Here is a 15,190-nt window from a genome sequence, read left to right as displayed (position 1 = left end):
TCTTGGTGCCTTGGCTTCCTTGCACAGTACCTGGAATGGAGTATGTCTAGATATATATCTGTTAAAAGTGTGGATGGATGGATGGATGGATGGATGGAGGAAAGGTTAGATAGACCTATTTAGCGGTATGTCTGTATTAGCTCTCCATCAGGGAAAAGGTGGAAAACGTTATTTTGGCTCCTGGTTTTGGTCCATAGTTCCTTGATATTTTCATGTTGGGCTGTACTAGGAGCTATGATGGAAGAAGTCTGCTTATCCTTTGGTTTTCAGAAAGCAAAGAAAGAGAGAGAAGAGGAGGAAGTAGGTGGCATGCCAGCACGTTTGTTAAGATCAAACCCCTAATGACCTTACTCCTCTAGGCCTCATTTCCGGAAAGTCCCACCACTTACTCACAGTGCCATGGGCCAGGGACTAACACCTGGGTCTTCAGGAGCATTCATGATCCAAAAATAGCACCGATTCAGGGCCATTCGAAGGCTGTCTGGAGTCTAGATATGCTCTGTTGGTGCCCTTGAGATCCTTAAGCAGGGAGGCCTGATGGACTCTTGAGTGCTCGCTCTTATGGCCGCATCGACCTCTGCCCTTCCTCACTTCCCCTTAGCTGACATTACTCTAGCCGTCCAGAATGCCCCCTGTGTCTTCTTATTGCCACCCCTTCAACCTCGACCTCATGATCTAGCACCCGGTGTCTCTCTTCTTTGTGCTCCGAAATAAGTGTGTCCCTCACATCTTCAATTATATGGCCATGTCTGTAATTATGTTTCATGTTCCATCACCTAGTTGTGAGGCTCTGCAAAATACGGACTTTTCCTTTGCTTATTTTTATTTCACCTCCCGAGTTTCTTTGTTGCCTCACAGACGGCAGGGTTTTTAATAACTCTTTGCTAATTGGAATGGCAATGTGTTGACAGGTATGCATCAGCTTCGGGTAGTATTTAATCTGACACGCATAAAAAAGATCCAAGGCACCAATCTAGACATAAGCATAGAATTCCCATAGGCACACTAACTGACATTTTAGATGGATGTGGGCTGGTGGAATAAGTGTGAAGTTATCTTGTCATTTCCCAGTCTCTCTGCATAAAGATCCTGTACCATGAAGTAGGGCAAATGCATCCTTCAGTGCCTTCAGCCTATACTCAGATGTGCCTTCATCCTAAGGAAACAGGATGGGTCAGTGATATGCCGACATCACCTACCAATGGGTCCTTTTTCCCTAGGAGAGAGCTCAGTCCCACCCCCGCCCCACCCCACCGCTTATACCGATTTATGAAAGGAACTGCCAACTGTCCTAATAATTTAGATACTTATCAAAGTATTGGTAGATGCCAGAATTCCAGTACTGGGGGAGGTTGAGACATGGGGATCAGGAGTTTGTGGTTCACCCAAATTCTCTAGATAGAGCCTCTTTTTAATAACATGCAAGCAAAGCCACCTAGAACTCTGGGCCAGTGAGATGGTTCAGCATCTCACTGTGTTTTCTATGCAAGCCTGGAGACCTGACTTCTACCCTGGGAGCCCATGTAAAGGTGGAAGGAGAGAGCTGACTCCACAGCTGTCCTCTGATGCCAGGACACACATACACACAGCAAATAAGTTTAAAATAATCCCAAATCCCATGCACACACACAGAGTGCACAAATCAACCAAAATAAACAGCAGCAATCATTTTTCCCCCGTGCCTCAAATTTTATGGTTCAGAAGTTTGAATGTTGTCATATGTGGCTAGCATCTTCATGGCTTTCTCAGGCGAGCGCCACTGTTATAGTGGTGTTGCCTTCATTCTCGGGGATACTGCCCATCCTCAGCACACGGTAACTAGAGTTGCGTAACTTTGACTTCTCTCCTTGCTGGGTAGCCACAGAGACACCAGAAGTGGAGGGCTGAGTTGAGGGTAGGGAGACAGGATCTGATGCTTTGCTCTGCTCTTCTCTGTTCTCAGGGGTTCCCTGCACGGAAAATGACTACAAGCTGTGGTCCCCGTCTGATGAGCGCGGAAACGAGTGTTTGCTAGGACACAAGACAGTCTTCAAAAGGAGGACTCCCCACGCAACGTGCTTTAACGGGGAAGACTTTGACCGGCCAGTGGTCGTGTCCAACTGCTCCTGCACCCGGGAGGACTATGAATGGTTTGTTCCTCCTCCATGTGCGGGACTTTGAGTTGAATCATATCTTCTCTGCAGTGTGAGGATAAAAGATGGAGAACATGCTCTCTTTCTCCAAGGGTGGGAATAGCATTCACTGAGCATGCTTTCTGAGTCAGGAACGGTGTGAGGCACTTTTTACTTAGGTTGTCTTCTAGTTCTACAGCCATGCGGTTCAGTAGGGGTGTGGCTTCCCAAAGCTTCAGTCATTTCTATAGGGACTCATAGTCAGAGTTTGTTTCCTGACCTACAATAAGGCTCGGCACCCAGCAGAAATAAGTACCACACAAGTTCTAACAGACCCGTAGCAGCCCTGCCAGTTTTTCCAGGAGATTGAGCTTCTGTTTGTTTTGTGGGGGAGGACTTTTATATTTCTTTTTCAAAAAGCAAAATAGCAACCAGGAGGGAAGAAAGCCAAAGCTTTGTTTGATTTCCTCAAGGAACTTTTGACTTAGTTTTAATTTTATTTCTTGGTACAGTCACCTTTCTCTTCTGGAGGAGGCTAGCTCCAAAACACCCTACAGATTCCAGATGCCGGTAGTGCCCGTGTTGAAAGCTAAAATAAGAATGAATGCAAAGGGGTAGGGAGGGTCTAGCACCTGGAGCCTGCTTAAACCTGGGGCAGCGTGTATATTTTATCAAGACCCATATGTGTTTGGCTAAATCTAGTTGGTTGTTTTTATGAAACCAGAATTTCCTGGAACACAACCAGATCCCTTCACCAAGGATGTCTTTCCTTCATCTGTGAGCGCTCCCAGAGGCATAGCTGAGTAGCACCCCTGGAACCATGTGGCGTGCAAAGCCTAAAAAATTACCACAGAGCCCTCTTCCAGCCTCTGGTCTAGCATATATCAGAGGGCTCTGGCTTTAGCCGGCCAAGTACAATGGTGCCGATGGCAAAACGCAGTTAGTGCCTCAACCGCCCCTGAAACAAATGCTCTGAGCTCGCTGCAAGCCCACGCTCTAGCCACACCTGACAGAAGGGACCATATACTGTGTACTCAACAACAGGAACCGCTAAGGCTAAGCTCTGCTCAGCTCAACTCTCCCCAAAGGCCTTTGAGGCTCCTCCTGCCTACAGAATGAGGTCCCCCGCCTGCAAGGCCTCCACTTCCTCCTGTCACCTTTTCCACCTCATCTCCACTCACTGACTCCTCACCTAGTGCTGGTATTGAACCCAAGGCCTTGTGCATGCTAGGTAGGCACTGTACCAGCTGAGCTATGGCTTCAGCTCTGCCGTTCCCTTTTAACCAAGAACAGACAGGCCCCGAGACTGGATAGTAGATGAGATTTTCCTTTGGCATCATGGCTTGCATCATTTTTTCGTCTGCCTAGGGTATGTAGCAGTGACTCTCCAGATGGGACTCTGATACACAGCTTTTTTATGCAGATGTAGCTTAGTATAACTAAGTGGGGGTTCTTTAAAGGGCTTGTGGAGATTAGATGTTGCAGGTTGTTTTTGAAGTGTCAAGGCTATGTCTAAATGATCTCCAATTGCCTTTTCAGTGACTTTGGCTTCAAGCTCAGTGAAGATCTCTCCTTAGAGGTTTGTGTTCCAGACCCCGAGTTTTCTGGGAAGCCCTACAGTCCTCCTATGCCTTGTCCGGTGGGTTCTACATACAGGAGAACGAGAGGGTACGTATCACACAATTGGTTGAATCAGGCTTACAAGGGTCTGCCTGGGGAAGGAGGGAGCTATGAGGATCATGTGTTTCTGCCTGCACCCTTTAGGTGAATTTATTCTCAAACCCCAAGTTACAGACTGCAGGTGGTTGGACAGCTTTTTAAATTAATTTCGTCTGCAGAGTCTCCTATTCCCAGTGAGAAAACACAGTCTGCCAGCTTTTCTGCAAGGCTGAGGTCACCCTCAGCTGGGGAGACATCTTCAGAGAAGTTTATAGAAGAAACATATTTTGAAGTGTTTCCCCAAGCAGTGTATTAGATTATCTGGATCTGGCCACTCTAAATAATTACAAGGACCACTGATTCAGGGTGACTAAACATCCTTCTGACTTTGGCCAGGAGTATTTGCTCAGTTGGGGTTACCTCCATGACCCATGTGTACCCTTTGTGTTTCTGACTTCTCGCTTTGGTGGTGGGGGTAACAGCTATCGGAAGATTTCTGGGGACACTTGCAGTGGAGGAGATGTGGAAGCGCGGCTGGAAGGGGAGCTGGTCCCTTGTCCCCTGGCAGGTAAGACAGGCAGCCTCTTCGCTTTGCCTTCTCGAGTGCTGGTTGAGTCATTCTGGTCTCACTCACCTAGGCATGCGGCTTTTCTTAGAATTTAAGCATCATGGATGCCCCTTCTCTAAGCTTTAATAGGCACATGAAACTCACGTGTAGTCTCCCACCTTGGAAGAATGGGAAATATTTGGTGACAGGTCAGGCTTGGGGGGGTAGTCTACTTGGTGTCTGTTGTATGTTGAACACTGGGAATTGGGATATAGTCACAGGCCTTGGTGTGTCTCTTGGTTTGTCAAAGCTGAATATAAGAGACTGAGGCTCCTTCTAAACTAGCTAAGTGGTCTATCTTAATTTTCTACTAAATCTTAGTTTTGTTAGAATTTCAATTCACTTGTCCATGTGTTGGCAGTTGAATTGTCTCTACATCCCAGTGATGCAGAGATCCTTGGCTCCAAAAAGAACTATTGTATGTGTGTCTATATGAGGAAGCAAGCAGGTTCAGAGGGAAAGATGCTTCTAAGGTCATATATCTAGTAATTGACTGTGTTAAAATTCAGACCTGAAGGTCCAGGATCCAAATGGCCCTTAAGTGTTAGTCCTATTTCCCATTGTTACTATGCCTACTAAAGAAAAAGACCCTCTTGGAGAGGTTATGAAGATATGAGTGTATTTCAAACACATTTTAAGCTGTTTAGTGCTGATGTCACGTGAGTTATTGGTAATATATATAGGTGCCAAATTCGATTCCTTAAAAAGGTGACTGGGCTGGGCACATGGCTTAGTGGACAAGAGCACTTGCTATGCAGGCATGAGGACCTGAGTTCAAGTTCCCGAAATAAAAGCTAGACACGAAACGACTGTGTGCATGCCTGTAAGCTCAGTGTTGTGCACGGGGTGGGGGGACAGGAGGTTTGCTTGGCTTGCTGGAGACCAGCTGGGCTCCAGCCTGAGTGAGGGAGTCTGTTTTTAGGGAGTCAGACTGAGAGCAATGGAGTGGGACATGTGATCTTCAGTTGGGCACACATACACATGTGCATGCGCACCACACACACATACACACACAGAGACATACACACACAGAGAGACAGACACACATACACACACACATACACACACAGAGAGACAGACACACATACACACATATACACACACAGAGACACACATACACACACAGACACACATGCACACACATACATACACAGAGAGAGAGACACACACACAGACAGACAGACACACACACACACCACAAGAAATAAAAAAGGGATTGCTTGGCCTCTTTTCTTCCTTCACTATTTCTAGGTCTTATTCAATCAGGGCTTTCTTCCTTCCTCAGAGACTTCATCACGCTCCTGCTTGTCAGTGAGGGCAGGTGAGTGGCCCTGGCTTCCATCAGCAGCGCTGTTGTGATGAAAGTGCCACGAGCACCCAGAGAGTCACGATATAGACACACCGTCTTCCATCTTCCACAGGCAGGCCGCACAGGGCAGCCTGCTGCCAGCTTTCTGCTCTTCGGCTTGCCCGGGTGTTTTCATGCTAAACTCATTAGGCCCTTAATTTAATCTTCTATCGTTACCCGAGTAATTAACATACCTCACTGTGGAGATGTAAAAAGAACCACTAATTCAGCAGAATTCCTGCAAATGAACAGATAATATTTGAACGTTCCCTTCGTGAGCCGCAGTGATGAGGGCTTGGGTGAGGAGGGTTTGAGTGATTGCTCTTAAGGGCCTGGAGTACATCCTTTTGTCATAAATACTTCCAGGGATAATTCAGCAAGGGACATAATTGTTTGTTTAAAGCCATCAGAAGTGGCAAGAAAGCTATTTTCTCTTCCAATAGAAGAGGAGGGAGCAGGGGATGAAATGGAAAAGTCTCATTTTAGGATGGGTCATTCCTGAAATGCAAGCAAGGAAGTTCTCAGAGGAAAAAAAAAAGATATTTTGTAGGCCTAATGGGAACCATAACATCTACAAAGATGAGGTAATGTGGGCATCTGGAAGGATTTTTAAGATGCAGCAATTTTTCTTCTTTATGATTACCGAAACAATGGATCTTCCTAGGCTGGGCTTATGCATGGCTGCGCCAGCCAAAGCCTCTGCTCCATTTCTTGGTTAGGACTCACACGTGAAAGCATCGCGTGCTGCTCCGTGCCTGCCTCCCAAGCAAGGCCTTCCGGTCTTCGACTGTGCTGGAAGGGCGCTGGGTTCTTAGAAGAACCAAAGGAGCAGTGAAGGTGCTGGGGAGAGATGTGGGGCAGAAAATTCACTGCTGGCCACGTGGCTTTCATCTTGTGACCTGCGTTCTCCTGTCCCCAGCCTTGGAATGAATGACATTAGCTACCGTGTGGTGGTACCTCGGGTATTTTTGAAACATAGTGAAAATAAGGAAAAAGAGGTAGACTTACCTTACTCAAGATTTAGATAGACTAATCTATTATTTAAAACTTTGGGGGGCAGTGCTGGGGATTAGCCCAGGACTCTCCACATATTAAGCAAGTGCTCTGCCCACTCTTACTTAGTGGATTTTCATTTTCAATGTGTTACCAATATTGAAGATATTTTAAAATCACATTTGTGTGTATGTGCAGTGAGGAGGAGGGTTATGTATATGTGTAGAGGTCAGAGGCCAATTCCTAGGAGTTGATTCTGTTCTTCTACTGTGTGGGTTTTCTGGGGATTGAACATGGGTCATTAGTGTTGAAGGGAGGAAAAGAGGGCCTGCTTTTCATCCCGCCCGCCTGGCTAGCTTACACCCGAAATAACCACACAGAAACTGTATTCATTTAAATACTGCCTAGCCCATAAGTTCTAGCCTCCTTATTGACTAACTCTCAAATCTTGATTCAACTCATTTATAATAATCTGTGTATCACCACGAGGTCATGGCTTACTGGGAAAGATTCTAACCAGCTTCAGTCTCAGGCAGGAGCTTCATGGTATCTGCCATTCTGCCCATCTTCCCAGCATTCAGTTCGGCCTACTCCACCTATCTAAGTTCTGCCCTGTCAAAAGGCCAAGGCAGCTTCTTTATTCAACACATATGAAAGCAACACATAAACAGAAGGACCTCCTATACCACATTAGGCTTGGCTGCAAGTACCTTTACCTGCAGAGCCACCTTGCCAGCCCAATATTGAGGCTTTTATAAAGCAGGTGGTTATATGGGTATGTGAGTTCATTGAATTGACAGGATGAGAGAAAGACAAAGCAGGGTGGGCAGGCGGGGGAGGGGAGACAGCCGATTCAAGCATTAAGCCAAGGATTCATGTCTGCATCTTGGGCCCACATGTCCCACACACAGCATGGCATCAGTGGATGCTTTAAATGTTTTTAGAGATATTTTTATTGTTAGTCTATTTGAAGAGATGACACAAGCAGCAAATATTCTCAGGCACAGACATAGTGGTGTCAGAGTACTGGCTTTAGTTTGGCTCAAGAACCCACATGGGCCAGGCTTCTCATCCCTTCTGAGTGGCATCCTTCTAGTTCCTCTGGCGTTTCATTTTTCCCAGCATCTCTAGACTGGGTTCTTTTAAAATCTAATTGCTACACAAGGTACTATAAAGGATACAGGTGAACAGCGGCTGATGGAGCTTTGTAAGAGATGCTGAGGGTGAAGTACGGCTGGCAGGCATTTGGCTTCCATGTCCTTCCTAGTCTTTCCAACCTCAGGCACTTCTCCGTGTTCAGCTGTCCCAGGATTTTGTGTGTGCTATAGACAGAGATGCCCATTGCTCTGCACTCCCGTGGAAGGGTCCTGGTGCCTTCTGGGCTATCTTCTAAGTAGAAAGAGAATATAAGACCTTAAGTTACAGTTGTGTGACATTAGGTAACACTCTGAAGCATATTGACCCTCCATTAGCCTTAAGAAAGCATCATCATGAGGGTCTATACTATTCAGAGCTGCATTATGTAAAGGCAGAAACAGACTCTGAATCCAGACAGCTTGCTTCCTAGCTGTGTGTCCTTGAGCGAATGCATACTTATTCTTCAATCTCACGGGGGTTTGGAGGATTCAACAATGCCTGGTACGTAGTAAGTACATTGTGTAAACATTTGCTGAGCAGAAGCAGAACTTCTGTAATTACTCTGTGGAACATTTTGTAATCATTCCAGAACAAATGCATTATTGCTTTGGAAACGGAACAGGTCAGCCAAAAGCACAACGGGTCATTGTGAATAGTATGTATGACTGAACAAACTGGGTGGGACACTTGGGTAGAAGGCTTCAGACGTTACCAAGTTGTCACCAAGATAATGGTGCTGTGGGGATGTTAGACGATATGAAATGGAATAGCCTGTCACTTACATTGATGAGTGTGACCGAAGACTACTCGGAAATATGGATGTTGAAATAGATTTTGTCTTCGCTGTGTAACCACCCACAGATAGAGAAATGCACTTGCCGGGTCAGAAATGTGATATTGTTCTGTGTCCTGAGTCTAGACTCCTAAGATCTTGCACTTTATCTCCTCTTGTGGGGTTGGGATTTGTGTGTGAGAAGGAAGTTGGTCAAGCCTGCCAGGCAGTCTTCAGCATCCCTGGCTATCATGGTTGCTTTGTGTCTGCAGAAGAGAATGAGTTCATCCTTTATGCTGTGCGGAAGTCCATCTACCGTTATGACCTGGCCTCGGGAGCCACGGAGCAGCTACCTCTCTCAGGGTTGAGGGCGGCTGTGGCCTTGGACTTTGACTATGAACACAACTGCTTGTATTGGTCAGACCTTGCACTGGACACCATCCAGGTGAGTCTGTCAGCCCTTGGTTAGGTCTTGAGACTGTGGCTTCTGACTGCCCAGTCCTGAGAGGCTTAAGTAGGTGAGCCGCAAGAGGTTTCACATAGTAACCCATTTTTGGGCTGCTATGGAAATGGTAGTTTTCTGTTGTAATTTTCTTCCTCTGCCTGGCTATGTCCCATAAGAAAGATGAAGGACGCCCCCAATCTGCATCTCCGATTGCATCCAGGTCTCAGATTTCTTGCTGGGAAGGTTCTGGGGCCAGCGATGTGTGATTGTTAGTTGCTACCTTCCTCTTTAGCATCTTTCCCTCCAAGTCAAAGTGTAGTAACACTCCAGTTCTCCTTAGTTCACATTACTACCCTCTCCAGGTCTCCTGAACTCACAAGAACCAGGAAGCACTTGGGCATGCAGAGAAGCAAGGTGGGGAGGGGGGATGGCTTCAGCCCACATACTCAGAAGACATACAGTCTAGTAGATCAGTGTTTGCCTAGTATACACAAGGCTCCAGGTTCAATTTTCAGGACCACAAAAATAAAACAACTACACCATCACAACAACAACACACACACACCACACACACAACCTGAAGAATATAGATATTGCCGGGCAGTGGTGGCACACGCCTTTAATCCCAGCACTCGGGAGGCAGAGGCAGGTGGATCTCTGTGAGTTCAAGGCCAGCCTGGTCTACAAGAGCTAGTTCCAGGACAGGAACCAAAAGTTATGGAGAAACCCTGTCTCGAAAATCCCCCCCCCCCCCAAAAAGAAGAATATAGATATTAAAAATCCATTGATAGATCAGACACATGGCCATATACTCGAATATATGCATTTTAAAGATTCTTTTTTTTTAAATTTTACTTTATGTGTATGGGTGTCCTGTCTGCATGTAAGTCTGTGCACCATTACATGCCTGGTGCCAGGGGAGGCCAGGAAAAGTCTCCTCTGGAACTGTGGTTACAGACTCTTGGCTAGTGGCCATGTGAGTGCTGAGAACTGAGCTTCCTTCTGCAAGAGCAGGAAGCACTTTAAATTGCTGAGCCATTTCTCCGTTCCCAAATGAACCTGGGAATGTAGCTCAGTGGTAGATATCTTATCCAGCAAGCAGGCCATAGGCTCAAAAAAGGCAAAAAGAGAACTGTATCATATTGACTCATTTTCTACCTGGTTCCAAAGTCCTGGCCTAATATAAAGTTTTTTTTTTATGAGGGGTGGGGTTAGGGAAAACCACTGAGAATAATTGTCTCAACAATGATACCTGATGTCTAAGAACCTTGCAAGAGATAAAAGACTGTGACAGGAGACAGGAGAATTAAAAAGTAGTGGCAGTCTGTTTTTCATTTGTTTTCAAAACAGCAGATTCCTATGTCTCCATAGAAAGGTCATTACTCCAAGACAGTCCATAGTTTAGTAATCTGTGTTTATAATACTAGCATTCAGTAAGAGAAACAATTAGATTCTGCCTGTCACTATGTTTAAAGCAGGGTCATAAAGATTCTCCTATCTAACCCAGCTTCTGTACCTACACATTTCCTCCTATGAAACCTCACGCCCTTGGCAAACCAGCTAGCTGAAGGCAGGCTTACTCGCTGTGGGACTGGCTGACTGGCCTGAGTCCACTGCACACTTCACAGTGTTGACTGCTGCTTTCTCTCCCCAGCGTCTCTGTTTGAATGGGAGCACTGGGCAAGAGGTGATCATCAGTTCTGGCCTGGAGACTGTGGAGGCTTTGGCCTTTGAACCCCTCAGCCAATTACTGTACTGGGTGGATGCTGGCTTTAAAAAGATCGAGGTATGAGTATTCCTGTGTTCTTCACTAAGCAAACAGGGGGAGCAGCTGGGCTTTGAGCCAGTTTTCACACTAAAACAGAAAGCAGTGTGTCATGTAACTCTGGAAATTTCCCAGGATTTCCAGGGCCTCAGCTTGCTGAACCTCTGAAGAGAGGAGAGGGGGGTCATCTCAGAGGAACCCAAGTGAGGATGCAAAGTTCAAGGTGCCATTTAAGATTCAGAAGAGTTTGTATTTTAGCTAGCAGGAGGATCATAGAGTAACAATAATGATGACAATTTCATAGTGTTGTAATCATCATAACAATAACAGTCCATTACTACCTAACGCAGCAATGACTCTGTCTATCTATTACTTAGCTGCCCAGAAACCTGTTCCACCTCGTAGAGCCACAGTTACACGAGGGTGATGAAGGGCGTGTAAACTGCCCAGAGTATTGTGTTGAAGAGTCATCTGTGCCCTGTCTGGCAGGAATCCTGGCCCAGCAGCTCTTTGTTTTGATGCAGTGTGGAGTTGTGACATGCAGGTTAATTGGAAAAAAAAAAAAACAAAGTAGAGAGACGCAGAGATAAGTGACATTGTAAGAAGGAGACACAGACTTGAGAGACACCCTGGATTCATGCATCATCCTGCCAGCTCTGGGACATACAGCAAGAGACTTCCTGAAACTTATTTTTCTTAATGTTGAGAGCAAGATTCATTTACTTAGCTGTTGAATGAGTGCTCCTTGGTGATGTGCCAGGCCTGCTCATAAGTTTGGTGATGCAGTGAGCAAGGTGTAGGGAAGGGCACACACATTCTCTCTCTGATTGAATTTAAGTTTAATGGCACTGGTATGATGGTGTATACCTGTAATTCCAGCAGTTGGCTGAGGTAGGAGGATCAAGATTTTGATCCAGCCTGGGCTACATAGCAAGTTAAATGTCCAGCCTGTGATACACAGAGATCTTGTCTTAAAACAAATGGAAACCACTGACAACTACACAAACTAGCTCAGTGGAAGAAGCAAAGTGACAAGGAGATAAAGGAGCCTGCCCTGAGGAAGATGGCTTCTGCTCAGAGCATGAAGCGAGGCATGGGATTATGTGACTGGGGAGCGGATGGTGTAGAGAGAGCTGAAGTGAATGGGAAGCTTCCACCCTCTGAGCTGACCTGATGCTGAAGGGGAGTCTCCTCCGGATACTGGCAGAAGAATTACTATAGGGTAGTGTTGGCGGTTGGGTACAGCCAGCATTCCAAATCTGTAGTTTCCTATCCATGAATTGAAAATATTGTCACCCATTCCTGAGCAACTCAACAACACCCATTTACTTAGTGCCAACACTGTTGTAGGAATTGTGGGTGGTCTAGGGGTAGTTTCAAGTCTGCAGGAAGATGTGTGTGGGTTGTGTGCAAGCATGGAAGAATGGTATGTGTGGGGCTTCATGAACCTGAAGGGACCACATCATTTCCCTTTGTGCAAGTTATCATGCCCTGGGTTGGGGTCAGGAAACACACATTTCTAGCTTCTTCTCCTTAAGCCCATGGGAAAATTTTCTCAGCCAGGGAGATGATCTGTGCCCTCTGACTGGGAGTCAAGGCAGGCTTCCCAGTGGTTCTAGAATAGTACTCAGGCACAGAGGGAGTGCGGAGGGTGTGCCTGTAGGCAGGGCACAGAGGAGTTTTGTAGGGTGTGCCTGTAAGTCAGGGCACAGAGGAGTTATTTAGGGTGTGCCTGTAGGCAGGGCACAGAGGGGTGTGCAGGGTGTGCCTGTAGGCAGGGCACAGAGGGGGTGGGCAGGGTATATCTGTAGGCAGGGTACAAAAGGAGTGTGCAGTGTGTGCCCATAGGCAGGGCACAGAGAGGGTGTACACGGTGTGCCCATAGGCAGGGCACAGAAGGGTGTAAATGGTGTGCCTATATGCAGGGTACAAAGGTATGTGCAGGGTGTATCTGTAGGCAGGGTACAGAGGGGTGTACATGGTGTGCCATATGGGCAGGGCACAGAGTGGGTGTACATGGTGTGCCCATAGGCAGGGCACAGAGGGGCTGTGCAGGGTGTGACTACAGGCAGAGCCCAGTGGAGGTCTTTCTCAAGGTGGACTTTGCGAGGGGCTCAGATCCCTCTCCATCTCCCCCCAACCCCACCTTTGTTTCGTCAGGTAGCTAATCCAGATGGCGACTTCCGACTGACGATCATCAATTCTTCCGTGCTTGACCGGCCCAGAGCTCTGGTCCTTGTACCCCAAGAGGGGTAAGTTTGTCCCTCCATGGGAAGTTGGCGTTGTGCTCACTGCTGCAACAGATGCTCATGAGAGTGTAAACGTGTGGCAGAGTTTCTGCCTCTCATGATCATGGTGGTGGTAACCGGTTGACTGAGGCCTTTGAAGCCATAGCTTGGTAGTTGTGGTCTGGGAACTCCATGTACATTTGGTCAGCAAGCATCCTGTTCTCCTAAGGTCTCTGGATGTCTCGCATTTGTGTGGCAAGGTAACATTGAAGAGAGTCTTTGTAAACCAGGCAGGCCACTGATACATTGCAAGGATTTTTTTTTTTTTTTAATTTTGAGTTTCATGCATCTCACAAACCTTTAATTCAATCAGTCTTTCTCACACACCCAACTCCCGGAATGTGCGTGTTTTCTTATTTAAAATTAATATGTGCTTGGGGTATGCATGACTGCCTTTTATTATCTCTGCAGTCATAGGAAACAGAGCTAAGAAGGAGATGCTGGGTTAGCTTTCTTCTCCCGGTGTACTTACGATGGAGAATTTGCACTATTTTTAAAAGAAAAGTCTAAAAGAAATCAATGGGGTTGGATAAAGATATTAAGAGAGAGCAGAAGATCTTCAGAGGAAACTTGTGTTTGTTTCGCTGTCGTTCTTTACCCTTCATCCTCCTACATCCCAGGGAAGTAATCACATCACTGTTACATAATAGTCACCATTAGTCATACATAATAGCCACTGTTAATTTTTTGGTTGTATTTTTCAGAGTAGTTTTTGCTGGTGTTCAGTCACGATCTTTGAATATAGCTAGCGCCCCTTAGTGGCACACATGACACATCACATCAGATAGAATCATAGGTGTTTGGGTTTTGCTGCCTGCTGAAGGACGTGTGGACTGAATGACTACAGTTTATCAGAACACGGGTAGTATTCTAGCTTACTTTCTGTTGCTGGGGTTAAAAACATGGATCAAAACTAGCTTGGTGGGAGGAAGAGTTTATTTTACTTATAGGAAGCCGAAGCAGGGACTGAAACAGAGACCACACTTTCTGGTTTGCCCTCTGTGGCTTTCTCTGTCTGCTTTCTTACATAACCCAGGACCACCTGCCCATGGCTGGCACTGCCCACAGTGGTCTGGATTAATCATCAATCAAGATAATCCCCACAGACCCGCCCCCAGGCCAGTCTGATGGAGGCAGTTCCTTGATCAAGGTTGCTTCTTCTGAGATGATTCTAGTTTGTGTTGTCAACAAAAACTAAATTGCACATACAAATGTGTAGGCTTCAAAGTACTTTGTATAGAGCATTGGGGGGGGAGAGCATTTCAATAGGTATAGTCTGTTGTATAATATTACATAACACTTCCTCTACCAATTAGCATTTAGATTAATATACATATATGTACATTTCTTTGAATAGTGTTGAGAAAATGTAATTATAGGTGGACTCTAGTAGGTGAATTTTTCAGTCAAGTTCAACATTTTAAATTTCTGAATGAATCTCAAATATTGTAATGACACGTAATAGTTATACTGATTGTTCCGAGGTTGGTTGTTCTAATAATTATTCCACTACCTCTCGGAAATAGAATCGAGGCTCTCCTGCCTCCTTCTGATGAAACTGTGTGATCCCTCTGTTGACCAGGGTGATGTTCTGGACTGACTGGGGAGACCTGAAGCCTGGAATTTACCGGAGCAACATGGACGGCTCTGCTGCTTATCGTCTTGTGTCGGAGGATGTGAAGTGGCCCAACGGCATCGCTGTGGACAGCCAGTGGATCTACTGGACAGATGCATATCTGGACTGCATTGAGCGCATCACTTTCAGTGGCCAGCAGCGTTCGGTCATCCTGGACAATCTCCCACACCCTTATGCCATTGCTGTCTTCAAGGTGAGTCCTTCTTCTGCCATGTGCCCACGTGCCATCTGCCAGAGCAGGGGAAGAAGGTGGTGAGGTACAGATTTGGGGCCTGTTGGGCCTTGGCAAAGAGTTTGTCCAATGTCATAGACTCTCTTCCAAATTTGTACTCACTTTCCTCTCGCCTTCATGGACGAGTGCTAGGCTTCTACCACTGCTCACATTTCAACAGGCTGAAAGCTGGGGTTCCAAGATTGAGGCACTTCACT

At 46.2% G+C, this 15,190-nt stretch overlaps 1 protein-coding gene across 1 annotated transcript in view; it reads left to right on the top strand.

Moving 5' to 3' along the window:
* Sorl1 (sortilin related receptor 1) overlaps positions 1-15,190 on the top strand; it is a 159,388-nt gene that overhangs the window by 79,204 nt on the left and 64,994 nt on the right. The window contains exons 14-20 of the mRNA XM_041657853.1: positions 1,943-2,129; positions 3,651-3,779; positions 4,253-4,338; positions 8,900-9,072; positions 10,727-10,858; positions 12,998-13,089; positions 14,708-14,954. Coding sequence (XP_041513787.1) covers positions 1,943-2,129; positions 3,651-3,779; positions 4,253-4,338; positions 8,900-9,072; positions 10,727-10,858; positions 12,998-13,089; positions 14,708-14,954 — 1,046 coding nt within the window. The remainder of the gene's footprint in view (positions 1-1,942; positions 2,130-3,650; positions 3,780-4,252; positions 4,339-8,899; positions 9,073-10,726; positions 10,859-12,997; positions 13,090-14,707; positions 14,955-15,190) is intronic.

This window comes from Microtus oregoni, unplaced genomic scaffold, assembly GCF_018167655.1.
Source record: "Microtus oregoni isolate MIOR12 unplaced genomic scaffold, Mior012 000008F_ref0000371, whole genome shotgun sequence".
Taxonomy (NCBI): domain Eukaryota; kingdom Metazoa; phylum Chordata; class Mammalia; order Rodentia; family Cricetidae; genus Microtus; species Microtus oregoni.
Note: the sequence above shows the minus strand (reverse complement) of the source record. Positions and strands in the feature narration are given on the sequence as shown.